We start from the raw sequence: 26,921 nt of genomic DNA, 5'->3' as shown, positions 1-26,921 counted from the left end.
TTACACGTAGAGCGGTGGCACGCCCAATCTGGCGGTTGAGTCAGATACGTTAGGGACGTAAAACAGATTCTTAGACAGGTACTTAGGAGGGCAATGTGGGAAGGAAGGGCTCTCTCTCTCGCTCTCACCCCGGTGTACCGTGTGTCTGAAATGTGGCTCATTCAACGGCGAGGAGCATATTGCTGCCTATCACTTAAACAATCTTAAGGGTCGCGGTTCCAATTAAAACTATCTTTACCTGGTGATATTACTTTGTGTTATGTGTGTGTGTTATATGTACTGTACTGTACATCTTGTGTTGAGAGAGAGAGAGACAGAGAGGGGCAGCAGGGGGCGAGGTGGAGGGGTGGGGTGGGACCGGGAGGGAGGGGTATTGGGGATGGAGGTGTGGAAGGGGGAGGGGTGGGTAAGGAATGGAAAGAGGGAGATGGAAGAGGGGTGGATGGGGTGGAGAAAGAGGGGAGGAGGGATGGAGAGGAAGCAGGAGGGGGAACAGGGGTGGTGTGGGAGCAGAAGAGGGGTAGAGGGGAGTGGGGGAGAGGGGTGGGGAAGAAGGGTGGAGGGGAAGCAGGTAGGGGAAGAGAAATGGTGGAGAGGGGTGGAGGGGGAAGAGGGGTGATGGGGAAGAGGGGTGATGGGGAGGGGAAGAGAGGTGGAAGGGAAGCAGCTGGGGGAGCAGAAGGGTGGAGGGGTCGGGAAGAGGGGTGGATGGGAAGGGGAAGGGTGGAGGTGATGGGAAGGGGGGAAGGTGGAGTGGAGGCGAGAGGGGTGGAGGGGAGCGGTGGAGGTGAGGGGGAGAGGTGGGGGGAGGGTGGAGGAGAAGGGGAAGGGTGGAGGAGAAGGGGATGGGGGTGGTGGTGTAGAGGGGAGACAGATGAAGAAGAGGGTGGAGATGGAGGGGAAAAGGGTGAGTGAGGGTATTGACCAGGGGAGTTTTGTATAATTTCCTGTTAATTATTAACCTTCGTCATCCGTATTAGTAACATGGCCGCTGGAGGCTCTTTGTCACGGCTCGTGTATCCTGCGTGTGCTTTTGTCAATAAATAGTTTATATTTAGAAGAGAGGGGAGCAGCTTGTCCTCTTTCACTTTCGGCTGTAACCGCGGCAGTGAGCGGGGGAGAAGACGGCGATGGCCACGGTCTCGCTGGCCCGGGACACTCTGTGCTGTCCCATCTGCCTGGAGCTGCTAAGCGAACCGGTAACGCTGCCGTGCGGCCACAGCTTCTGCCGGGCGTGCATTGGCCACCACTGGGAGGTGCAACAGCGAGGCGCCAGCGGCTGCAGCTGCCCGAGCTGTCGGCGCAGTTTCGAACCGCGACCCTGGCTCGGCACCAGCACGCTGCTAGCCCAGATCGTGCGCTCCCTGGCGCAGGCTTCGCCACCGGCCGCCGGACCCGGGGACGTTCCGTGCGACTCATGCCCGCGCCAGCAGCCGCTGAAGGCAGAGCGCTCCTGTCTGCAGTGCCAGGCCTCCTTTTGTCACAGTCACCTACAGCCGCACCGCCAGAGCCCGGCTTTCCGCCACCACCGCCTGGCACTGCCGCTCCATGACCTGGGCCTGCGCCGCTGCCCCGCGCACGGCAAACCGCTGGAGAGCTATTGCCGCACCGAGGGCCGCTGCGTGTGCTGGGTGTGCGCCCTGGAGGAGCACCGGGAGCACCAGGTCAGCACTGTGGAGGAGGAGGCGGCTCGCAGGCAGGTGAGGGCTGTGGGCAGGAGGTGGGAGATATGTGTGTGCAGTGTGAGGGATGTGAGATTGGGAGAGGAAGGTGGACGAAAGATGACCGAAAGGGAAGGGTATGAGGTTGAGGAGAGAATTGGATCAGGAGTTTGGGGTGAAATTGCGAGGGGAGAGGGGTTTTCGCCGGGGAGAAGAGGGTGGAGTTTAGGAGGTAGGCCTGGAGGAGTGGAAGGGATGTAGTGAGGGAGGGGTGAAGGAGGGACAGTGTTTGAGAAATGAGGGGTTAAGAGGTTGGGGAGAGATGTGTAGGGGTCATGAGTTTGAGGGAGTAGTCAGATGGAAGTGAATGCAGGAAGGAGGGGAGAGGGACTGTGGATGGGTGGAGAGGAGATTGGGGGGAGGTTCCGGGGAGTGAGGTTAAGTTTGGGTTGTGGGGGAAGGGGTTGTGAAATTTAGGGAGTGGAGGGTGATGGGCCAAGAGGTTGGAGGTCTCTGATTGATGTCTTGGGTGGGGATTGGGGAGAGCTATCTGAGGATGGGGGTTGTGAGTGGGAGGGAAGAGGGTCTGTGTGTCCTGAGGTGGTGGATAGGTCTTAGAATTTGGGGAGAGAGAGAGAGAGTTTGGTGAGTCCATGTGTTCTCGTGGGGTGGGGGAAGAGCAAGCCTGGTGAGATCTGGGAGGTGTGGGGAGCTGCCGACCTCTGGAGAGTGATAGGTGAATGGTAGATGTGGGAAAGGACAGGGTCGAAGATTGGTGAGGGGATTTCTGGAGTGAAATGTTTGTGAATAATCAGGAGGGTGTCAGGAGGTGAGGCAGGTGAGGGGATGTGAATCAGAGCCTAGAGTTACTTGGGATGGGGAAGGTCATGAGGAAGTGGGATGGAGTGGGGCCAGTGGTGAGTGGGTTGACTGTACTATGGAAGAGGACCTCTCTACAGAGAAAGGACTAATCTTAGTACTAAGCAAGGGATCTGGGCAATGCACACAACATTTGATGAAGGGTCTTGGCATGAAACATCAGCTGTGTGTTCCTCTCCGTAGATGATGCATGATCTGCTGAGTTCCTCCATCATTTTGTGTGTGTCGCTCTGGATTTTCAGCATCAGCTGAATCTGTTGAGCAAGACACAAGATGCTGGAGGAACTCAGCAAGTCAGGTGGCATCTATGGTGGGACATAAACAGTTGGTGTCTCGGGCTGGCTCCCTTCATCAGGACAGGAAAGGAAGGGGGACGAAGCCAGAATGAAGGTGGGGGGGATGGAAAGTGATAGGTGAAGTCACGTGAAGGGAAGGGTGATGAAGTAAGAAGCTGGGAGGGGGTGGGTGGAAGACGCAAGGGGCTGAAGAATAAGGAATCTGATAGGAGAGGAGACTGGACCATGGGAGAAAGGGAAGAAGGAGAGGCACCAAAGGGAGGTGGGGAGAAGGGAAGGGGTAAGAAGGGAGCCATAATAAGTAATGAAAAAAAAGAAATCAGGGAGCGGGAGAAATTCACAAAGAATTGGGAAATGTAGATACTCTAGTGGATTGACACGATTTGGAGGTGGCGGCACCACTAGATGATAAGGGGTCACTTGACAAAATATTAATGTTACTGCATTGTACAGGGTCTTCAGCTCACTATGTTGTGCTGGCCTTTTGACCTACTCCAAGATCTTTCTACCATCCCACATTGGCCTTCATTTTCCTATCATCCATGCGTCTACCTAAGCGTCTCTTCAGTGTCCCTCTGCCTCACGTTTAGGGTGTTAGTGGGGTTGGCGAGCAGATTAGAAATTGGGTCTGGTGGATGTGAGATCTAGGTAAAGATCAAGAGCAGTCACTTTTGTTTTCTGTCAGATTCTGGTGTGGACAATACTTTGGCTCAGCACTGAGAGGTTTGTGAAGGATTGTGTCTCTAATGCTGGGGCCAGAAGTAAGGGTTTCTGTTGTGCACTGTGTGTGCGAGCAATGGTAATGAAATACTCCTTTAGGTGGATGTAGTAGCTCGCGTGATTGTCTCAGAAACATTTGCAATTTGGCTCCAGTTTCCAGGGTGAATGTGAGTGGGAGGGTTTGAGGTTTCTCTTTTTGTGGGGGTGGAGTGCTGGGGTAAGATTTTTCACTGATGTAGAGCTCGATTGAATGAGGATGTGGGCAGCTGGTTTTTCAGCGAGTCTATAATTTTAATCCTGTGCAGAAGCTGATCATGCAGCGGAAGAAGGAACTGGAGGAACACTTACAAAGCACGGCCAACGAGATTGGAAAGTGGATTCAAAACATTGACTGTATCAAGGTGAGTGTATTTGGTGTGTCCACTGTAAGTAACTCCTATGACTGGCCCACTGAGGGAGCAAGGCTAGCCACAGTGAACTGACCCTTCCTGGGGACTGAGAATTTTTCATTTTTATCTTTTTAAAATGTTACCGTGAGACATGGAGCAGAATTAGACCATTTGGCCCATTGAGTCTGGCCCATTCCACCTTGGCTTTTATTATCCCTCTCAATCCCATTTTCCTTTGACACCCTGAATAATCAAGAACCTATCAATCTCTGCTTTAAATACATCCAATCACTTTACTTCCACAGCGTTTGTTGCAAAGAGTTCCACAGATTCGCCATCCTCTGGCTAATGAAATTCCTTCTCATCTCTGTCCTTAAGGGATGTCCTTCTATTTTGAGATGTGCTCCGAGGTCCTAGACTCCCCCACTACAGGGAATGTCCAGAGGATGTAGATGTGGAGAGGCTCCAGCACAGAAACAGGCCATTCTGGTCCAATGAGTCTGCGCTGCCCAATTAACCTAGTGACCTGCACGTCTTTGGAATACGGGAGGAAAACAGAACACCTAGAGCAGGGGGTTCCCAATCTTTTTATGCTATGACCCAATACCATTAAGCAAGGGGTCTGTGGACCCCAGGTTGGAAACCCTCGTGGCCATGGGGAAAACGTACCATCTCCATACAGACAGCAGTGGGATTTGAACCCAGGTCACTGGTACTGTAATAGCATTGCGCTAATTACTATTCTACTGTGCAAAGTGATTAGTGTAAATCCATTACAGTGGTTGTCAGATCACTCAGAGTGATGCCAAGTGTAACTGAGGGGAGTGAAAGGAACTCATCAGGTCATGCAGCATCTATTGACGGAAATAAACACTCGATGCTTCGGACAGAGACCCTTCATCAGTACTAGGAAGAAGCCAAACTAAGAAGTTAGGGCAGCGGAAGAAGTACAAGTTGGCAGGATGATGGATGAGACCAGGTGAAGGGGAAAGTATGTGAGTGAGGGAGGGGTAAACTGATTGGTTTAATATTGTTGTCAGAGTTGTACAGCATAGATACAGGCGCTTTGGCCCAACAGGACCATGCAGACCGTCTAAGACAGTCCCATATGCCTGTGATTGGCCCATATCCTTCTCAAGCCTTCCTATTCATGTGCCTTTGAGATGTCTCAACCAGCTCCTCTGGCAGCTTGTCCCATAGTTCAACCACCAATAACAGAGTGTTACAGTCACCGAGAGAAGTATGGTATGGTCGACAATAAAGTCCAGGGGTCATGACAAGGTAGATTGTGAAGTCAAGACTTCATCTGTATTATGCAAGAGGCCTGTTCATTGATAATTGGGTGAAATTAAACCTGGCCAGGGGTAACTGACCGCTGGTTGAATGATACTGTCCAGAAGTGAATCACTAGTTAATTGCAGGGGGCAGTGGTGACCGGGGAGATGATGAACGGAGCGCAAGAGATTCTTCAGATGTTGGAAATTCAGAGCAACATATGCAAAATGTCAGAGGAACTCAGCAGGTCAGGCGGCATCTATGGAAATGAATAAATAGTACACATCTTGGGCTAAGACTCTTCTTCAGGACTGGAGTGGAAGTGGGGGGGGGGGGGTGGGGAAGCTGGAATAAGAAGGTAGGGAAAGAGGAAAGGCTGCCGGGTGATGGGTGAAGTCAGGTAGGGGGAAGGTTGGCACGTGTGGGGAGTAGGGATGAAGTGAGAAAATGGGAGGTGATAGGTGGATGTGGGAAAGTGAAGAAGAATTACAATGTGGTGGTGGTGGGGAAATGGAGGTGACCAAAAGCAGTGATGGGAAAATGGGGGTGATCGATGGTGGTGGGAGAATGGGAGTGAGAGGTAGTAATGAAAATTCAAGCCCCCTAGAAGTCTGAACTTAAGACCAAGAGGGCCAGAAACACACAGCTGGTCAGAGATGTGCAGAGGTAACTCTTCGGCAGCTGGTGAGGTTAGTCTGATGTGCAGGGGTGCTGGAGCTGAATGGTCGGTGCTGAGAAGGAGCGGCTGGGGACTTTGTCAAGGATACTCTCCAAATAAGAATTGTGTTTATTATCACTGACAAATAAAACACAGAACGTTACAGGCCTTTCAGCCCACAATGTTGTACTGACCTTTTAACCTATTCTGAAATCAGTCTAACCCTTCCCTTCCACATAGCCTCCATGTTTATACCATCCTTATGCCAATCTTGAGTCTCTTAGATGACTCCAATGTTTCTGCCTCTTTCACCATCCCTGACTGGCACCCACCACACTGTGTGTTTTGTTTTAAAAGCCTACCTCTAACATTCCACCCCTCCACCCCCCATACCTTCCTCCAATCACCTTAAAATTATGATCCCTTGTATTAGTCATTTCCACCCTGGGAAAAGATCTCTGGTTGCCACTCAATGTAAATTTCACTCTATATGCCATGAAATTTGTTGTTTTACAGCCGCAGAACAGTAAACAGTGCAATATGTAAATTACTACAAGTTACAATAAGAAATAAAAAATGTTAATAATAGTGCAAAAAGAGCACAATTAGTGAGGAGGTGTTTATGGGTTCATGGACTGTTCTCTGATGGCAGAGGAGAAGATGCTGTTTTTAAAACATTGTACACCTTCAGACTCCTGTAGCTCCTCTCAGATGCTAGTAATGGGAAGAGTACATGCAGCTATTCCTCTCCCCACTAATGAATGGGGTTGTCACTGTCTAAAGGGTGGGGTGTGATTGAAACTTGTAGTGAGAGTTACCAAGTGATTCTTACCAGTCACACCCCTCCCATTGCGTTATCATGAGGGGAGTGTTTGTTTTTCTGGCAGGTTGCCTGTATTATAATTTTCTGTAATGGGAAACTACTTCATGTCTACACGTGTCGAGAGCTGTGAGTTGGGGAAAAAAAACTGACAAATTCCGTGAGGGTCTATTCTTTATTATTTTTATATGTACCGAGGTACAGTGGAAAACCTTTGCAAGCCATCCTTGCAGATCAGTTCACCACGTTAATCATTGAGATATGGTGGTTGTCCATTGTGTGCGCCATTGACAGGAAACCTGTGTGGGAGAGTTTTTAAAGTAAAAAGCTGCTGTGCTGGGGTCTGGGTCCAATGGTACAAACAAGCATCGCAAACTTGGGTCTTCCCCGGCTGGAGTGAATGACCACGATGTCTTCTGTGCCTGGTCATGCCCTTCACTTTCCATGCAGTGTTGCAGTACCCCCTGCCTGGCCATTGGATCTCACTGTTGATCTCATCCACCCAGTCCGCCAGAGCTGAACTTGCTTGCACGTCCCTATCCCACTGGGGTATGAGGCCACCGGCTGCCCTCACCTGGTTTAACCTGAATGTAGAAGCAGTGTACCGGGGTGTGGCCACTGTCACATGTGAGCCACAGGTGAGAACTGAGTGTCCAGTGGGGGCAGTTGGTGAGCTACCCCAGAACACACACAACAAGCCCCTTCTCCATAGGTGCTGTCCCTCCCTGGACACCTCATGCACTGAGGTAGCAGAAAGTAAAGCAACAAAAGTGCAGAATAGAGTGTTACAGTTACAAACAGAGTGCAGTGCAGGCTGCAAAGTGTAAGGTTATAGTGAGGGAGATTGAGGTTAAGAGTCCATCCTGTTGTCCATCACAGTGGGGTAGAAGCTCTCCTTCAGCCTGGTGGTACGTGCTGTCAGGGTTCTGTATGGGAGAGGGGAGAAGAGAGACTGTGCGGGGAGAGTGGGGCCTTTGACTATGTTGGCTGCGTTACTGAGGCAGTGAGCGGCGTAGACAGGGTTCACGAGGGGAGGCTGGTTTCTGTGATGTGCTAGGCTGTGTCCACAACTGCAGTTTCTTGCAGTCTGGGCAGAGCAATCAATGCACTACTCTGATAGGATGCTTTCGAAGACCATTACATAGAGCAGAATTAGGCCATTCAGTCCATCGAGTCTACTCCGCCATTCCACCATGGCTGATCCCGGATTCCAATGAACCCCATACACCTGCCTCTCGCCTTATCATTTGATGCCCTGACCAATCTGGAAGCGATCAACTTCTGCCTTAAATATACCCAAGGGACATTGTTCCGACACAGGCTATGGCAGAACATTCCACCGATTCACTACTCACTGGCTAAAAAAAAATTCCTCCTTACCTCTGTTCTAAAAGGTCACCCCTCAATTTTGAGGCTGTGCCCTCTAGTGCTGGATACACCCACCATAGAAAACATCCTCTTCACATTTACCCTATCAGTCCTTTCAACATTTGGTGGGTTTCAAAGAAATTCCCCTATACAGATGTGCGCCGCTTAACGTCCGATCGCATATACGTCCGTAGTCCCAATCGAAGAACCTGATGTAGCAGACGTAACCAATCTCGTGTTCCGCGCGTCTCTTGCATGTAGTAGCGTTATCTCTCTGTTAAATTTCCTTTTGAAAATATTACCGTAAAGTGCATCATGGCTTCCAAATGCAGCAAAACCACTCCTAGTGACAGCAGCAGCAAGAGGTAAAGGAAAAGTATTGATTTGGAAGTGGAACAAAAGATTATTAAACAATATGAAGCTGGAAAACCAGTGAATGCTATTGCTTGAAAATGTGAGAGGGAGCTATATCAGATATGGAGAAATTGCTAATGACATGGATTGAGGACCAAACACAAAAGAGAATCTCTCTCAGCACGTTGATGATCACTGTTAAGGCACAGAGCTTGTTCGAAATGCTTATGTAACCCCTTGGGTCGCCTCAGGCTCGCTCATCTCATTCTTGTCTAGGGGGAGCAGCCTTCGGCCCTGCCAATCTGGGTAATCAGCTGGTGTGGATGCTGTGTGATGTCCCTGCCTCGCCCAAAAACAGACAGTACACCATATGCGATTAAATGAGTACAATTTATAAAGGTTACTATAACTAAGTGATTAATAACGATACAATAGACAATAGGTGCAGAAGTAGACCATTCGGCCCCTCGAGTCTGCACCGCCATTCTGAGATCATGGCTGATCATTCACTATCAATACCCAGTCCTTGCCTTGTCCCCATATCCCTTGATTCCCCTATCCATCAGATATCGATCTAGCTCCTTCTTGAAAGCTTCCAGAGAATTGGCCTCCACCGTCTTCCGAGGCAGTGCATTCCACACCTCCACAACTCTCTGGGAGAAGAAGCTCTTCCTCAACTCTGTTTTAAATAACTGACCTCTTATTCTCAATCCCTGCCCTCTGGTACTGGACTCTCCCAACATCTGGAACATATTTCCTGCCTCAATCCTATCAAATCCTTTAATTATCTTAAACGTTTCAATCAGATCCCCTCTCAATCTCCTCAATTCCAGCGTGTACAAACCCAATCTCTCCAATCTCTCTGCGTAAGACAGCCCTGCCATCCCAGGAATCAACCTAGTGAATCTACGCTGCACTTCCTCAACTGCCAGAATGTCCTTCCTTGAACCTGGAGACCAAAACTGTACACAATACTCCAGGAGTGGTCTCACCAGGGCCCTGTACAAATGCAAAAGGACATCCTTGCTCTTGTACTCAATTCCCCTTGTAACAAAGGCCAACATTCCATTTGCCCTCTTCACTGCCTGTTGCACTTGCTCATTCACCTTCATTGACTGGTGAACTAGGACTCCTAGGTCTCTTTGCATTTCTCCCTTACCTAACTCTACACCGTTCAGACGATACTCTGCCCTCTTGTTCCAGCTTCCAAAGTGGATAACTTCACATTTATTCACATTGAATGACATCTGCCAAATATCTGCCCACTCACCCAGCCTATCCAAGTGTCCCTGTATTCTCCTAACGTCCTCTTCGCATGTCACACTGCCACCCAGTTTAGTATCGTCAACAAACTTGCTGATATAGTTTTCAATGCCCTCATCTAAATCGTTGACATAAATCGTAAAGAGCTGTGGTCCCAATACAGAGCCCTGTGGTACCCCACTAGTCACCTCCAGCCAGTCCAAGAAACACCCATTCACTGCTACCCTTTGCTTTCTATCTGCCAACCAGTTTTCTATCCATGTTGAAACCCTGCCCCCAATGCCATGAGCTCTGATTTTACTCACCTATCTCCTATGTGGCACCTTATCGAATGCCTTCTGAAAATCCTGATACTGGATATATGAAGGAAAAAAAATAAAGAAAAGGTGCCAAATTTATCAAAGTCCAAACCTCTTTGTGCACAACCGTTGGAGCTCAATTACTGAAGTCTTCTGGCCACCATTCGATCCCCTCTGAACTCCTCGACTCGCAGCTCAGGACCACCCGAAGTGGTCAACCAAGCACATCTATCCTCGTCTCGTCTCCGCTCCTCGGGGTGCGTCCTGGCCTTGGACACCCCTCTTGGGGTCTGTTCCTCCCCCTGTTTACAGCATTGCGTCCTCTCTCTCTCACCCCCTCGTGCCGAATCCCCAAAAGCCCACCAACAATAGCTTACAGACTCAGAAGAAAGAACAACATTAATCCCAATAGGTTTACAAAGGAATACAATTCTCGTTATCAGTAAATTTTAACCCAAACAAGCTTCCAGCACTCTCTCACAACAAAGAAACATTCCTACTTTTAACAAAGAAGCCATTTTGATTACAAACACAATAACAAAGAAAAAGAAGAAATTGTAGCGGTGTGCTACACGCAGCGCTAAAATTACGACATGGAATCGGTAACTGCAGTCGAAGGAAAAAAACTTCATTCGAAATCCTCAGCCTCACTTTTAAGCCTCCCTCAACCTGCCCCCCGTGGCGCAGAGGCTCCAAAGCTCTGTGCTCGCAAACCCCCGTAGGCTATCTAATTGTGAGCCGGTTCGAATGTGCCAGGAAATGGGTCGCCACAAAATCCCCTTTACACTTAAAGAAAAAGCAGGACCAGTCTATGATACCGAGTTTAGTGCTGCTCCTTATAGGTTTGCTAAATATACAATATGGTGTTCACACAATGTCCAAATCACATAACATCTGATTTCACAGAACGTGTCGTGGACGTTAAGCGACGCCTACCAGTATTCTTCTAAATTTCAGTGGGTACAGGCCTAAAGCTGCCAAATGCTCCTCATATGTTAACCCCTTCATTCCCAGCATCATCCTCATGACCCTCCTCTGGACTCTCCAATGACAACACATCCTTTCTGAGATATCAGGCCCAAACTGTTGACAATACTCTAAGTGTGGCCTGACAAGTGTCTTATAAAGTCTCAGCATTATCTCCTTGCTTTTATATGCCATTCCCCTTGAAGTAAATACAAACACTGCATTTGCCTTCTTTACCACAGACACAATCTGTCAATTAACCTCTGGGAGTCTTGCTTGATGACTCCTAAGTCCCTCTGCACCTCTGATGTTTGAACCTTCGCCCCTTTTAGATAAAATTCCACACTATTGTTACTTTTACCAAAATGCATTATCATACATTTCCCAGCACTGGATTTCATCTGCCACTGTTTTGCCCATTCTTGCAATTTATCTAAGCCCACTTGCAGTCGCATTGCTTCCTCAGCACTATCTACCCCTCCACCTATCTTCATATCATCTGCAAACTTTCCCAAAAATTTCCTCTCTTGTGATTTGACATCAGCCCGATTTTCTGAATCTCCTTGCATATTGAAGTCCCCCATTACCCTTTCTCCATGCCTTCTCCAGCTCCCTTTGCAATCTCAACCCCATATCTTGGCTACTATTTGGAGGCCTATATACGATTTCCATAATGTTTTTTTTAACCCTTGCGGTTTCTTAACCCGACCCACAAAGATTCAACGTTTGCTGACCCAGTGTGACCTCTTTCTAAAGATGTAATACATCTCTTACCAGCAGAGCCACACGACCTTGCAGTCTTCCTGCTTGTCATTTTGATGCATCCTTTGATGTTAAGCTCCTAAATACGGCCTTCTTTCAGCCATGACTCAGTGATGCCCACAATGTCATACTGGCCAGTCTCGAATTGCGCCACGAGTTTGTCCACCTTATTCCAAATGCTATGCACATTTTAATACAGTAGCTTTCGTCCGGCATTCTTCGCCCTTTTGAATTTTGCTCTGGTGCATCTACAGGGACATGCCAGTTTTGTTTAGCCTCCTGGGGAAGTAGAGGCGCAGGTGGGCTGTCTATGTGATTGTGCTGGGATAGGTCGTTGGTGATGTTATTTATGTTTTTATTCTGAGTTTTGGTAGTGATTTGGGCAAACTTCTGTGACTTGAATCGTGGTCATGCGGGCTGATCGCCTGTGTTGGGGTTGTGGAGGGAGGCGAGGGCAACGGTGATCGGCGAGTGTCTGTGGGGGAGTGACCATGGGAAGGTGCCAAGTCCCCGAACCTTCAGTAACCTGCATCTTGTCATTGTGGAATGGCTGTCAACTGGGAAGCTATGGGAATGGTCTCGTCAACTGTGAGTCTAAAGATAAATATTAGCTTTATTAATCAAGAAATATGGGCTAACACAGTTGCAACCTCTGCTCACCTACTGCCCCCCCCCCCCCCATAGGAGACCACTCAGCGGGTGAAGGGAGATGCCCTGGCCAAGTTCAGCGAGGTTTTTTGTGCAGTGGAGGCGGCGCAGAAGGAGGTAGTGGGCCTCATCGAGCGCGAGCGGCAGGCCGAGCTGATCCGGGCTGAGTGCGCACGGAAGGAGCTGGAGCAGAAGTGGACTGAGTTGAGACAGGAGAAGGTGCGGCTGGAGGCCCTGTCCCAGATCGACGACAGCATCGCCATCTCACAGGTGAGAGAGCCGCAGGGGGTGTTGGGGCTGGGTGGCAGGACCGTGGGAGACAGTGCACAGAAGACAAAACCTCGTACAGCACAGAAACAGGCCCTTTGGCCCGAATATCTGTGCTGTTTCCATACCAAATTAAATTAAAGCCTTCTGCTGGCACGCGGCTTCAGGTCCCCCCATAATAAAATGAAACCATAAGACCTAGGGGCAGAACTAGGCCATTTGGCCCATCAAATGCTCTGTTATTTAATATGGCTTCCCACGTGGTCCCAATCCAGACCCCAGTGGCACTCCACTAGTCACTGGCAGCCAGTAACTCCCTTTATTCCCACTCTTTGCCTCCTGTCAATCAGGAACTGCTTGTTGCATGCGAGAATCTTTCCAGCAATACCATGGGCTCATTGCTTGTTAAGCAGCCTCAGGTCCGGCACCTTGTTAAAGGCCAGCGGAAAATCCAACTATATAACGTCCATCTATTCTCCTTTGTCGATCCTGCTGAACTTTAAATCATTTTAAGTTCATAAATAATGAGAGATTCTGCAGTTGCAAATGATCTACTGTATGTTCTTTGGAAATGTTCTGTGCAGTCCACAGTGCAGCTGAGACCATAAGACGTGGAAGCAGAATTAGCCCATTCCCCCCCATCTGCTCTGCCATCATGGCTGATTTGTTATCCCTCTTAACCCCAATCCCAGTCTTCTGCTTTCTCTCTGTAACCTTTAACGTTCTGACTGATCTACTTTAAATATACTCAATAATTTGGCCTCCGCAGATGCCTGTGGCAGTGCAGTGATTTCCACAGATTCCACTACCCTCTTGCTGAAGAAATTCCTCCTCATCTCTGTTCAACGTATTCTGAGGCAGTGCGCTCTGGTCCTAAACTTCTCCAGTGGTGGAAAGCATGGCCACTCTCTCTAGTCCTTTCAATTTTCAATAGATTTTAAGGAGATCCTTCCCCATTCTTCTAAGCTCCAGCAACCGCAGGGCTAGAGTCATCAAGCACACTCATAAGTTAACGCTTTCATCAGCGGAATCATTCTCATGAATCTCCTGCCCCCTCTCCAATGCCAGCACATCCTTTCTTTGATAATGGACCCCAAGCTGCTGACAGAACTTCAAATAGGGTCTGATGGGAAAAGAACGCCTCAGCCTTACATTCCTGCTTTTGTATTTCAGTGCTCTTGTTCTAAATTAGTTCAGAGATGTTGGTGTCACCTGCATGTTTATTCATGATAGCTTTTGTTTCTGTGGTGTATTCTTTGCACACAAAGTGCTGGAGACAGTCAGGCAGCATCTCTAGAGGGGAGTGAGTAGTTGACATTTCGGTCCATGAGCCGTCATCAGGACTGGAAAGGAAAGGGGAAGAAGCTCGAATATGAAGTTGGAAGGGGGATTGGGGAGGGAATAAAAGTTTAAAATGTATTCCTCTGATTTGACAACAGGAGGTATTCACAAAGAAAGACGGCACTGCATACATCCTAAAGCTTTTCAAACCTATATTTGTGACGGCTGTCCATCGTGGCCAACAATGACAGGGAACCGTGAGGGAGAGGTTTTAAAGTGGAAAAGCTGTTGCACTGGGCAGTTCCACTTTTTTGACCTCGGAAGTCTGTGTTCAGTAGTATGAATAGTTGTCAGAAAATGGGGGCTTGCAGTGGATGTCCATGTTTTCTGTGCCTCGTTCTCCACAAGACGTTGGAGAATCTCCTTCTCGGCTGTTGGATCTCACTGTAGATCTCATCCACCCCATCTGCCAGAGCTGACTTCAAATGCTAGCATGGGCATGTTCCCATCACACCGGGGTGTGAGCTCCATCCACTACCTACACCTGGTTTAGTCCGTCTGGCATTGTGATGTACCGGGATATCACTGTTGCGTGTAACAGCCACTTGGAATCATAGGTGGGAGCTGAGTGTCCGGTGGGAACCAGAGATCATTGTGCTTCCCCGGGATGGACACGACAAGCCATTTCACCAGAGGTGCTGCCCCTCACTGGACATCCCAGACACCCACTTATTAGAATCACTTTAATAGAATTATATTAAAAACTATTTTACCCACTTAAATAAAATATAGAAGGAAAGCATACTTATCAATACACTGATACAGTGCTTGAGGGAACGTAGGTATCCAACAACCCATTCTGCAGACCTCTTCCTGCTTGTGTCTGTTTGTCTCTGAGTGCTGGTTGTAACCCCAGCTGAAGGTGAATGAAGCCCTGCGCAAAGAAGTTGCCCTGTTTTTTTTAATCTACCTTTCCAGACCTCTACCCTAATACTTTTTCATTCTGTCTGTACTTTGTGTATCTCTGGTGACCCTTGGCCTAGGGACAGAACTTAAAGACCGAGACAGTGTGCTTGAGGAACATTGAGCGCAGAACAGTACTGCACCATACTGTCCCTTTGGCCCATAGTGTTGTGTCGATCCTTTAACCAACTCAGTGATCGATCTGTCCTCCCCTACCTACTCAGTGGTCGATCTGACCCTCCCCTACCTACTCGGTGATCGATCTGACCCTCCCCTACCTACTCGGTGATCGATCTGACCCTCCCCTACCTACTCAGTGATCGATCTGACCCTCCCCTACCTACTCAGTGATCGATCTGATCCTCCCCTACCTACTCGGTGATCGATCTGACCTCCCCTACCTACTCAGTGATCGATCTGACCTCCCCTACCTACTCGGTGATCGTTGTGACCCTCCCCTACCTACTCAGTGATCGATCTGACCTCCCCTACCTACTCGGTGATCGATCTGACCTCCCCTACCTACTCGGTGATCGATCTGACCTCCCCTACCTACTCGGTGATCGATCTGACCTCCCCTACCTACTCGGTGATCGATCTGACCTCCCCTACCTACTCGGTGATCGATCTGACCCTCCCCTACCTACTCAGTGATCGATCTGACCTCCCCTACCTACTCGGTGATCGATCTGACCTCCCCTACCTACTCAGTGATCGATCTGACCCTCCCCTACCTACTCGGTGATCGATCTGATCCTCCCCTACCTACTCGGTGATCGATCTGACCCTCCCCTACCTACTCGGTGGTCGATCTGATCCTCCCCTACCTACTCGGTGATCGATCTGACCTCCCCTACCTACTCGGTGATCGATCTGACCTCCCCTACCTACTCAGTGGTCGATCTGACCTCCCCTACCTACTCGGTGATCGATCTGACCTCCCCTACCTACTCGGTGATCGATCTGACCTCCCCTACCTACTCGGTGGTCGATCTGACCTCCCCTACCTACTCAGTGATCGATGTGACCCTCCCCTACCTAGTCTGCGATCAATCTAACCCTTCCCTACTACACAACTGATAATCCTCCATTTTTATTTCATCCACGTGTCTATCTAATAATCTTTTCACAGCTGCTGCCTGACCTGCTGAGTGTTTCCTCCTTTACGGGTTTAGTTGTGGTACCTTTTGGATGCAGAGCTTGTTATCTGTGTTCTCTGCAGGTAGTCAGATTACTGAGTGCAAAGTCCAGGTTTATTCTGCCCCCCCCAACTTTCTTTGTCGCTTTCAGGAGTATCTGGATTTTAACGAGATTGCAGAGAATCCTGCTTCACCACCTTTACCGACCAATCTGGACACTAAGCTGATCAAGGTGGAGAGAGCCGTGTCCAGACTGTCCACTCTGATCAAGGATCATGTTCAGACCACTTGGGCAAAGAACCTGGAGAACATTAGCGCAACAGGTCAGTTGGTCGTAAGTGCTCGATGCGTTCTTAAACAAGAAATATCGTTCATGTTGAAGGGTTTGAGAGCAATTTTGAATCTTTAGCTAGCTTGAATCTTAACAGCACGGTACAGGCCCTGTGGCCCATGATGTTCTGCCGACCTTTTAACCTGCTCTAAGATTAACTTAACTCTTCCCACCCACATGGCTCTTTTTCTATTGTTCAAAGAAAAACATATCACACAAGACCATCAGATGTGCAAAAGAAGGAACAAATCATGGAACCGACAAAGCTGCAAACAGAAACAGACAAAACATTACACAGCAAACTGTAAAGTGAGTCCACAAGTACAAGCTGCTGAGCCAAGTGAAGCCAGTGCTGGAGCCAATGGCCCCGAACACAGACACCAAGCTAGTCAGTTTAGTGATGTGTCGATGGCCGCAGCCCTGGATCGAATTGCACAAATAGTGAAGCGCGTTCAGTACTGAGGACGTTAAGCATCAAATCGTAGCCAAAAGTGAGCCCACAGCCACTAGCCACGGCCGCTGAAGCGATTGAACCTTCAGTGTGCGATGCATGTCTCCTGCACCTTCGTCCACTGGCAGCAGCAAGAGGGAGAACAGTCAAATGCAGGCAGAGAGCACTGGGCTCCCGTTCATTTTCAGCTCTTGTCCTTCGTCAATTTTTAACCTTGTGCAACACTTCAGTCGGCACAGAATAATGGAGCTGACCATAGGGCCGTATTCCGCCATTAGGAATTGATGCAGCGTATACCCACAGCCATGGCCATATCTGTACTCCATGCGGAATCCTCCAGGGGATCGCAGAATCATTCAGTCATCCCCAAAGTACATTCTTAAAAGGCAAATTACACGCTGCAATCGATCCCAGTCCAGAAAAAATATATTTAGACAAAGGGGAAGAGTGTTCAGTAGTTTTATAAGCTGTATGCAAGGTTTCACTGTTGGAAACTGGCGCTATCTTGCCAGGACATCACTAGTCAGTGATGGTTCTTTATTGCAGAACAGCTGCAATGATGCGATTTAAGATTCAGGATTGTTTAATGTAATTTACAGTGCACAAACGTAAAGGAGAACAAAATAACTGTTACTCCGAATCCGATGCAGCACAAAAAAAATACAGTAAGGTAACACAATTTAAAAAAAACACAAACAGGGACACTGTGGTAACAATTAGTGGGGCACTATTACAACTTAGGGTGTCAGAATTCACAGTTCAAATCTGGGTTCCTTTGTAAGCAAGTTGTATGTGCCTTCCCATGTGTGTGGGTTTCCTCCCACACTCCAAACACATACCAGTTGGTAGGTAAACTTGTCATTGTAAAGTGTCCTGTGATTAGGCAAGTGTTAAATTGGTGGGGAGCATGGTTCATGGGCTGGGAGGGCCTGCTTGACGCTGTACCTCTATAAAGAAATGAATAAACAATACAAACTTGCCTTGTATCTATTGATTGTATGTAAATTGACACACGGGTGCCTTTATGTAAGGTGACTGACAGTAAACAATGAAGCATGGACTACATGCCAAGAATAATAAGTACAAAAATCTATTTCTTTATTTTCTGGTGAATGCCTGCAAGAAAATGAATCTCAGGTTAGTATATGGTAACATATACATACTTTGATCATAACTTTGCTTTGACTTCAACCAATCCATCTACATCAATGTCATTTGTACATCAAAGACTTTGAACAACAAGCAGGGAGCAACAGACGATGAGAACATGGCTGGTGGGAATTCTGAGGGACACGATCTATCCACGTTTGGAAACCCAAGGAGAGATCACAAATGGCATAGCTTTCTATGTGGGAAATTGTGTCTCATGAATTTAACTGAGGTTTCGTTTTCAAATGGTGACTCATTAGATTGAAGATTGTGTTCTGTGCTATTCATGCTATGTTGGCACCAGGATATGTGATGACAATTGCGGGTGGGCCTGGCATATCCTTGGGTTGTATTGCTTGTTATTGTTAGCAAATTTCACAATTTTTTGATGTGCATGTGATAAGTAAATGTGAACCTTGAATTCTTAAATGCAAAGCTGATGTCACTGAGATAGAATTGTCCCATGTAGGGAGATCTGTAATCCTGTGCCTCACTCGTTCAGTCTGTTCTGGGTGTGTTAGTCAGACAGAACTCGTTTGCATGGGATCATCCATTTGTCGGGGTGGACTATGAATGTTGCATCCTCGCTAAAGATCAAAGTAAATTTTATTATCCAAGTACATATATGTCACCACATACCCCAAGATTCATTTTTCTGTGGGCATACTCAGCAAATCTGTAGAGTAGAAATGCTTAACAGGATCAATGAAAGATCAACCAGAAGACAACAAATTGTGCAAATGCAAATACAAATAAGTGGCAATAAATAACGAGAAGATGAAATAACAAGATAGAGAGTCCTTAAAGTGAGATCTTTGGTTGTGGGAACTTCCTGATGGATGGACAAGTGAATGTTCGGTGGCTATAAAAGACATTCAACCCCCCCCCCCCTTGAAAATTTTCATGTTTTATTGTTTTACAACATTGAACACAGTGGGTTTAATTTAGGTTTTTTTGACACTGATCACCAGAAAAAGACTCGTGTCAAAGTGAAAACAGATCTCTACAAAGTGCACCAAATTTATTACAGATATAAAACACAAAATAATCAATTGCATAAATATTCACCCCCTTCAAATCAGTAGTAGATGCACCTTTGGCAGCAATTACAACCTTGAGTCTGTGTGGACAGGTCACAATCAGCTTTGCACATCTGGACACAGCAATTTTTTTCCCTATTCTTCTTCACAGCTCTGTTAGATTGCATGGAGATCGTGAGTGAACAGCCCTTTTCAAGTCGAGCCCAATATTCTCAATTGGATTGAGGTCTAGACTCTGACTTGGCCACTCCAGCGTATGAACTTTGTTTTCGAACCATTGCTGTGCAGGTTTGGCTTTATGCTTGGGGCCATTGTCTTGCTGGAAAACAAATCTGGCAAGTTGCAGTTCTTTTCCAGACTGTGTCAGTTTTCCTCCAGGATATCCCTGGATTTTGCTGCATTAATTTTGCGCTCTACCTTCACAAGCCTTCCAGGGCCTGCTGCAGTGAAGCATCCCCACAGTTTGATGCAGCCTCCACCGTGCTTCACTGTCGGGGTGGTGTGGTTTGATGTGCAGTGCTTGGCTTATGCCAAACATAGCGTTTAGTCTGATAGCCAAAGACCTCAATTTTGGTTACATCAGACCAGCTTCTTCCAGCTGACTTCAGAGTCTCCCACATGCCTTCCGGCAAACTCTAGTCAAGATTTCACTGTTTTTTTTTCCACGGTGTCTTTCTCTTTGCCACTCTCCCATAAAGCTGCGACTGGTGAAGCACCCGGGCAACAGTCACTGTATGCATATTCTCTCCCATCTCAGCCACTGAAGCTTGTAACTTCTCCCGAGCTGTCATAGGTCTCTTGGTGACCTCCCCCACTAGTCCTCTTTGTGCGCAGTCGCTCAGTTTTTGAGGACAGCCTGCCCTAGGCAGATATACAGCTGTACCATATTCTTTCCTTATCTTGGTGGTTAACTTAACTGTACTCCAAGTGACTTGGAGATTTTCTTGTATACATGTCCTGACTTGTGCTTTTCAGCGGAGTTGCTTGGAGAGTTCTTTAGGGTCGACTGAGTGTAGTTTTTGCCAGGACGCTGACGCACCAGCAAGTTGGACCTTCCAGGTTCAGGTATATTTTTACTACAATCAGTTGATGCACCTTGACTGCACACAGGTGATCTCCATGTAACTAATTATGTGACTTCCAAAACCTATTGGCTGCACCAGTGATAATTTGTTGTGTCATATTAAAGGGAGTGAATACTTAAGCAATCAATTATTTTGTATATTATATTTGCAATTAATCTAGATTCCTTTGTAGAGATCTGCTTTCTGTTGATCAGTGTCAAAAAAAGCGAAATTAAATCCACTGTGATTCAATGTTGTAAAACAAACGTGAAAACTTCCAAGGTGGTTGAATACTTGGGCACTGTAGTTATCCCTTTTTGTTCAACAGCCTGATCGTCAAGGTGCTGTTTACATGATACACAAGCCAGGGCTGTACGATATGGAGAACAAGGTATTGCCTGTGCAGCAGGCTGGCCCTCTCCACACAGCTGTTGAATCTAAAGGAAGGGTAGAAGCTGACAGTGTTTGGCAGCAGCAGCATCGCTAGAGTTTTCCAGTCATTGTTGACCGTGAAGTAGGACTGCCTCAGGGACTCCAGCTCTGAAGTTTTCCTTGGGGCTCACTGCCAAAGCCTTCCCCGTGAGTGGGTGTAGCTGCAAGGCAGCGAAGGTTTCAAACCAGAGCTTTCCTTCTCCTAAGTGAGCTGCCAACAATGGCTGTTGAGCCTCATTATGCTGAAAGTGATGGCTTTTAAGGCTGCCTTTGCCCCTTGTCAGGTGAATTTGTTGTGCTGGGCTCACTAGCTAAGCCACATGTGAAGGCCAGACATGGTTGTGAAAGGCTATTCAAGGTGCATGCCATTGGGAGCATTTAATAGGGAGTGGGAGCTGACCTCCACTGTGTTCTCCACACCCCCAGTTCCCTGGTTGTGGCACTGTTTGTATGACTGTTAGCTTTTTATCATTTCCCACAGATATGGAGGAAAGCAGTCTGAACCCATCGGAGAGTGCAGCCCTCCAGGAAGATCCAATGCTTCCCGAAATGCAGAGTCGGGAGGACCTCCTGCAGTGTGAGTCCCATTTTCAGTTGTACCCACTAAATGCCAGAGGAATGGAGCAGGTCGGGCAGCCTCCATGGGGAGGGATAAACAATTGGATGTTTCACACCGAGACCTCTCATCAAGGCTCAGGTTGCCTGAAATTTTGACTGTTAATTCTGCCTGACCTGCTGAGTCTCTGGCATTTGGTACGTTGTTCTCTGGGGCTTCGGCATCTGCAGAAACTCTTGGATTTATGATTTTTCAATCCCATTTTGTCTTGTCACTTCCCAATAGGTTAGGATCAGGGCGAGTTTTTGGGAAGGGTTCTAAGGATGAGGAGACAGCACATTGAGGGATTGGCTTGGTTTGGAGAGATGGGACAGTGATTACAGCCGGTCAAAAGATGATGTGAATAAGTACCAGGTTTACTATCACTGACATAAGTCATGAAGTTTGTTCTGTAGCACCAATGCGTGTAATACATAAAAACTACTGTAAATTGTGGTTCAGAATACAGAAAAAATAAAGTGTGAGAAGAAAGTGAAATAGTGAGGTAATATGCACCAAATCATGGATTATTCAGAAATTTGATGGTAGAGAGGAAGAGGCTGCTCATAAAATGTTGAGTGTGTGTCTTCAGGCTCCTGTACCACCTCCCTGATGTTAGTAATGAGAAGAGGGCATGTCCTGGTTGGAGTGGGTCCTTCTCGATGAACACTGTCTTCCTGAAACGTCACCTTTTAAAGGTGTCCTTGATGGTGGGGAGGCCACTGCCCATGATGGAGCTGAGATATGGTGTTATGCTGGGAGCAGCTGGAAAAGGGGTGAGGTTGTGCTTGAAATCAGTATGTGGGGGTTGGAGAGGGGGAAGGGCAAAGTTGGGCTTAAATACGATGGCTCAAAGCAATCACGAGGGAATTCCTGATCTCTCTTTTGCCCAGGTGTGAGGGTAGTCCAGATTGGGAAGTGATAGGGATGGGCAGGCAAAGTGTGCACCCAGTGGAAGCCCCTGTGGTCACAGGGAGAAGATAAATGCCCTACAGATAGTTATAAGCACGAAAGATTCAGCAGACACTGGACATCCAGAGCAACACACAGAAGATGCTGGAGAAACTCAGCAGGTCAGGCTGTGTCTATGGAAAAGAGGAAACAGTCGATGTTTTGGCCCAAGGTCCTCCATCAGGAATGGACAATAACGGTGAGGTCAGAGTAAGAAGGTGGGGGAGCGGAGGAAGAAATACGAGGTAGTAGGTGAAACTGGGAGAGTGGGAAGTTGAAGTAAGGAGCTGGGAAGAATGAGTGAAAGAGATAAATGACTGGAGAAGGGGCGGAGAGAGGAGAAGACCATGGAAGGGAGCTGATGGGCAGGTTAGGAGATGAGATGAGGTGGGAGAAGAAATGGGGATGGTGTCGGAGGGAGGTGCCTTTACTGGAAGTTTGAGAAATCAATGCTCAAACCTTCAGGTGGGAGACCAGTCTTTTGGGGTCATCTACTGTATCTGATGCTCCTGGTGTGGCCTCCTGCATATCAGTGAGGCATGACGTAGATTGGGAGATCACTTTACCGAGCACCTAAGCTCTTCCACCAGAGAAAGCGGGATCTCCCAGAGGCCCCCCATTGTAATGCCCATTCCGACACGCCAGTCTACTGCTGCGATGAGGCCACACTCAGGTTGGAGGAGCAACATCTTGTATTCCGTCTGAGTAGCCTCCAACCTGATGGCGTAAACATCGACTTCTTGAACTTCCAGTAATAACCCCTCCCCTTTCACCATTCCCCACCTCCAATTTCCCCCTCTCATCTTGCCTCCTTACCTGTCCATTACCTATATCTGGTGCTCTTCCCCCTTCCCTTTCTTCCATGGCCTTCTGCCCTCTCCTATCAGATTCCTCCTTCTCCACCCCTTTATCTTCATTAATCAACTTCCCAGCTCTTTACTTCACCCCTCTCCCTCTCCCAATTTCACCTAACACCTTGTACTTCCTTCCCTACCCCCACCTTCTCACTCTGACATCTTTTTTGCCCAGTCCCAAAGAAGAACCTTGGCCCAAACATCGACTTTTTCTTCTTTTCCATAGACGCTGCCTGGCCTGCTGAGGGGATAGTTGAAGCAGTTGAGGGGAGAGGGGATGAAGTAAGAAACTGGAAGGTGATTGGTGGAAAAGGTAAAGGACTGATGAAGAAGGAATGTGATAGGGGAGGACAGTAGTCTATGGGAGAAAGGGAAGGAGGAGGAACAGCAGAAGGTGGTGATGGAAGGTGAAATGTGCAAGGGACAAGAGGGGAACCAGAAAAAGGGAGAAGGAGAGGGAGAAATTACTGGAAGTTACAAAAATCATTGCTCGTGCTTTACAGACAGTGGCAAAATTGAACCCCAGTCGCTGGTGTCCCATTGTGATAACAGCTACGATATTGTGCTACCACGTTTGCATGGGACGTCACTGCAGTCAATGTATGATGGACGCTGGTGAGGACTGAGCACCAATTGTTACCCTGGGCCATCAGGCTCTATAATGAGTCAATCTATAGCCAGGGAAGTGATGACCCCCTCCTGTTAGACTGTCCGTGGTAACTTAATTTTTATACTTTCTCAATCTCTTGTATCTGTGTACTTGCAATGCTGCTGTGATGCTGTAATTTCCTTTGGGATCAATAAGGCATCTATCTATCTATGTATGTGTCTCCGCAGATCGCTGCCATCTTTCACTGGACCCCAAAACAGTGCAGAAGGAACTGAGCCTGAGTGACGGCAACCAGCGGGTGACCAACATCTACCCGAGGTCAGAGGAGTATGAGCCCGGCCCCGAGAGGTTCGACGTGTGCTCCCAGGTGCTGTGCTGCGAGCCCCTGAGCGTCGGCCGGTTCTACTGGGAGGTGGAGCTGAACGACGGCGATGCTATGATCGGGATCACCCACGCCCGCATCCGCCGCAAGGGCTCGGACAATTGCTGCATCCTGGGCCGCAACCCCTACTCCTGGTGCGTGGAGTTCTGGTACAACAACGTCTCGGCCTGGCACGACAATGAGGAGACGAGGCTGCAGGTGGGGAGGTATGGCCGAATCGGGGTGTGCTTGAACTGCCCGGCCGGCACCCTCACCTTCTACGGAGTGGCGGAGCAGATTGCCCTCATCCACCAGTTCCACGCCTCTTTCACTGAACCTATGCACCCGTCCTTCTGGGTCTACTGTGATACCACGCTCAGCATCTCCCAGTGCCCCTGAACTCTGACCCCCAACCTTTTGCAGTGAAGCACTTTCCCAATGAACAACGCGAAAGCTATCAGACTTTTCCTGTCTGTGATCTATGCTATCGGAATCTGGCGCAGGTCCCATGAGGACTCCTCTGCTGTCATGGACTTTTCCTCACGTCATCGCCAACAGTAGCAGTAAAGATGGACAATGTTGTAAATTCTCAGCAGGTCAAGCAGCATCTCCAGTGAGGGAAGCCAGGTTCAGTTGCTGAGAGGACTTAGAGAGATGGATAGGATGAAATGAGTGTCTCCAATGGGACGGGTTAATGTGGCATTTAGAAGTAGATAACTTCTATAACTCTATAAAGTGTTACTTGTGGAACTGTAGTAGGGCGCACCCAGTAGGTCAGGTGATATTGAGAGAGAGAGATGGTATAGATGCTGAAAGGGGCAGTTCCGATATAGGAAGAGTGAGAACAAGTTGGATAATTTGGCATTGTCCAAAGGCTGTACCAGGCCCAGATGGAGGCTGATAGATCTTTCTACATATGAGGGGCCATTCTGCATGTTTGTGCTGGGCCTTGCTGTGACAGTCCAGAATGTAAATGCTTTCAGGAACATTTTATTACCCTCTGTTGCTGGAGCTTTGCTGAGACTTAGAGTGAAGACACGGGAGGTGATGTTGGGTTTTCCTCCTTGAATCTGGATCAGGTTTATTCCCAAACACAAGGAAATCTGCAGACGCTGGAAATTCAAGCAACACACACAGAATGCCGGTGGAACACAGCAGGCCAGGCGGCATCTATAGGGAGAAGCACTGTCAACGTTTCGGGCCAAGATCCTTCGTCAGGACTAACTGAAAGGAAAGATAGTAAGATATTTGAAAGTACGAGAGGGAGGGGAAAATGGGAAATGATAGGAGGACCGAAGGGGGTGGGGTGAAGCTGAGAGCTGGAAAGCTGATTGGCAAAAGGGATAGAGCTGGAGAAGGGAAAGGATCATGGGATAGGAGGCCTAGGGAGAAAGAAAGGGGGAGGGGAGCACCAGAGGGAGATGGAGAACAGGCAGAGTGATGGGCAGAGAGAGAAAAAAAAGGGGGGGGGGAAATTACTAAGTATGTCAGGGATGGGGTAAGAAGGGGACGAGGGACATTAATGGAAGTTAGAGAAGTCAATGTTCATGCCATCAGGTTGGAGTCCACCAAGACGATATATACGGTGTTGTTCCTCCAACCTGAGTGTGGCTACATCTTGACAGTAGAGGAGGCCATGGATAGACGTATCAGAATGGGAGTGGGACGTGGAATTAAAATGTGTCCCATTCCCATTCTGATATGTCTGTCCATGATCTCCTCTACTGTCAGGATGAAGCCACACTCAGGTTGGAGGAACAACACCTTATATACCGGCTGGGTAGCCTCCAACCTGATGGCATGAACATTGACCTTTCTAACTTCCGTTAATGCCCCTCCTCCCCTTCTTAACCCATCCCTGATATATTTAGATTCCCCCCCCCCTCCATTTTTTTCCTCTCTGTCTGCCCATCACTCTACCTGTTCTCCATCTCCCTCTGGTGCTCCCCTCCCCCCTTCTTTCTCCTTAGGCCTCCTGTCCCATGATCCTTTCCTTTCTCCAGCTCTGTATCACTTATGCCAATCACCTTTCCAGCACTCAGCTTCACCCCACCCCCTCCAGTCTTCTATCATTTCACATTTTCCCCTCCCCTCTTACTTTCAAATCACTTACTATCTTTCCTTTCAGTTAGTCCTGACGAAGGGTCTCAGGTCGAAACGTCGACAGCGCTTCTCCCTATAGATGCTGCCTGGCCTGCTGCGTTCCACCAGCATTTTGTGTGTGTTGCTCAGGTTTATTCCTGCTGACTTGTATGTTGTGAAGTCAGTTGTCGTGCTGCAGCCGTACAATGCAAAGACACACAATGCCTATGAATTACCAAATAAACAATGCTACAAATATCCAGGTAGTATTGGTGGGTTTATTGTCCTGTCAGAAATTTGATGGCAGAGGGTCGTAGTCATGGATTCATAAAGCTCTACTGCAGAGAAACATACCAAACCTTTGATCTACCCAGTCCCATCGACCTGCACCTGCCTCATAGCCCTCTATACCCACCCATGTATTTCCCCCATAAACTTCTCTTAAATGTTGAAATTGAAGTCGCATCCACCACTTCTGCTGTCAGCTTGTTCCACACTCGCCAGTGTGAAGATGTTCCCCTTGGTTGCCCCTGGTACTAGAAGGTTGCCTCTCTGATTGGAGGCCTGTGACTTTTGGAGTGCCACAGGGATTGATGCTGGGTCTGTTGTTTGTTGTCTCTATCAACGACTCAGTTGATGATGTGGTTAACTAGATCAGCAAATTTGCAGATGACACCAAGATTGGGGGTGTAGTGGGCAGTGAGGAAGGCAATCATGGCTTGCAGGGGGATCTGGATCAGCTGGAAAAATGGGACGAAAAATAGTAGAGGGAATTCAGTGCAGATAAGTGTGAGGTTTTGCACTTGGGCAGGACCAACAAGAGTAGGTCTTGTACAGTGAACGGTAGGGCATTGAGGAGTGAGGTAGAACAAAGGGATCTAGGAATACAGGTCCATCATTAAATGTGCATCACGGGTAGATAGGTTGGTAAAGAAAGCTTTTGGCATATTGGCCTTCATAAATCAAGGTATTGAGTGCAGGATATTATGTGGA

General features: G+C 48.0%; 1 protein-coding gene across 2 annotated transcripts; it reads left to right on the top strand.

The window, feature by feature from the left end:
* The first annotated feature begins 918 nt into the window (after positions 1 to 918).
* On the top strand, positions 919 to 25,036 carry LOC132402585 (tripartite motif-containing protein 16-like). 2 transcript variants are annotated; one of them, XM_059985479.1, is made up of 6 exons: positions 919 to 1,664; positions 3,862 to 3,957; positions 12,395 to 12,628; positions 16,160 to 16,331; positions 20,957 to 21,052; positions 23,713 to 25,036. In XM_059985479.1, the coding sequence occupies exons 1-6, from the start codon at positions 1,131 to 1,133 to the stop codon at positions 24,243 to 24,245; spliced, it is 1,665 nt and encodes a 554-aa protein (XP_059841462.1). In that variant the 5' UTR covers positions 919 to 1,130; the 3' UTR covers positions 24,246 to 25,036. The 2 variants fall into 2 exon arrangements, with proteins under 2 accessions (XP_059841462.1, XP_059841461.1); XM_059985478.1 differs by having other exon boundaries at positions 920 to 1,700.
* Positions 25,037 to 26,921: the final 1,885 nt, after the last annotated feature.

Source organism: Hypanus sabinus, chromosome 12, assembly GCF_030144855.1.
Source record: "Hypanus sabinus isolate sHypSab1 chromosome 12, sHypSab1.hap1, whole genome shotgun sequence".
Lineage (NCBI taxonomy): Eukaryota > Metazoa > Chordata > Chondrichthyes > Myliobatiformes > Dasyatidae > Hypanus > Hypanus sabinus.
Note: the sequence above shows the minus strand (reverse complement) of the source record. Positions and strands in the feature narration are given on the sequence as shown.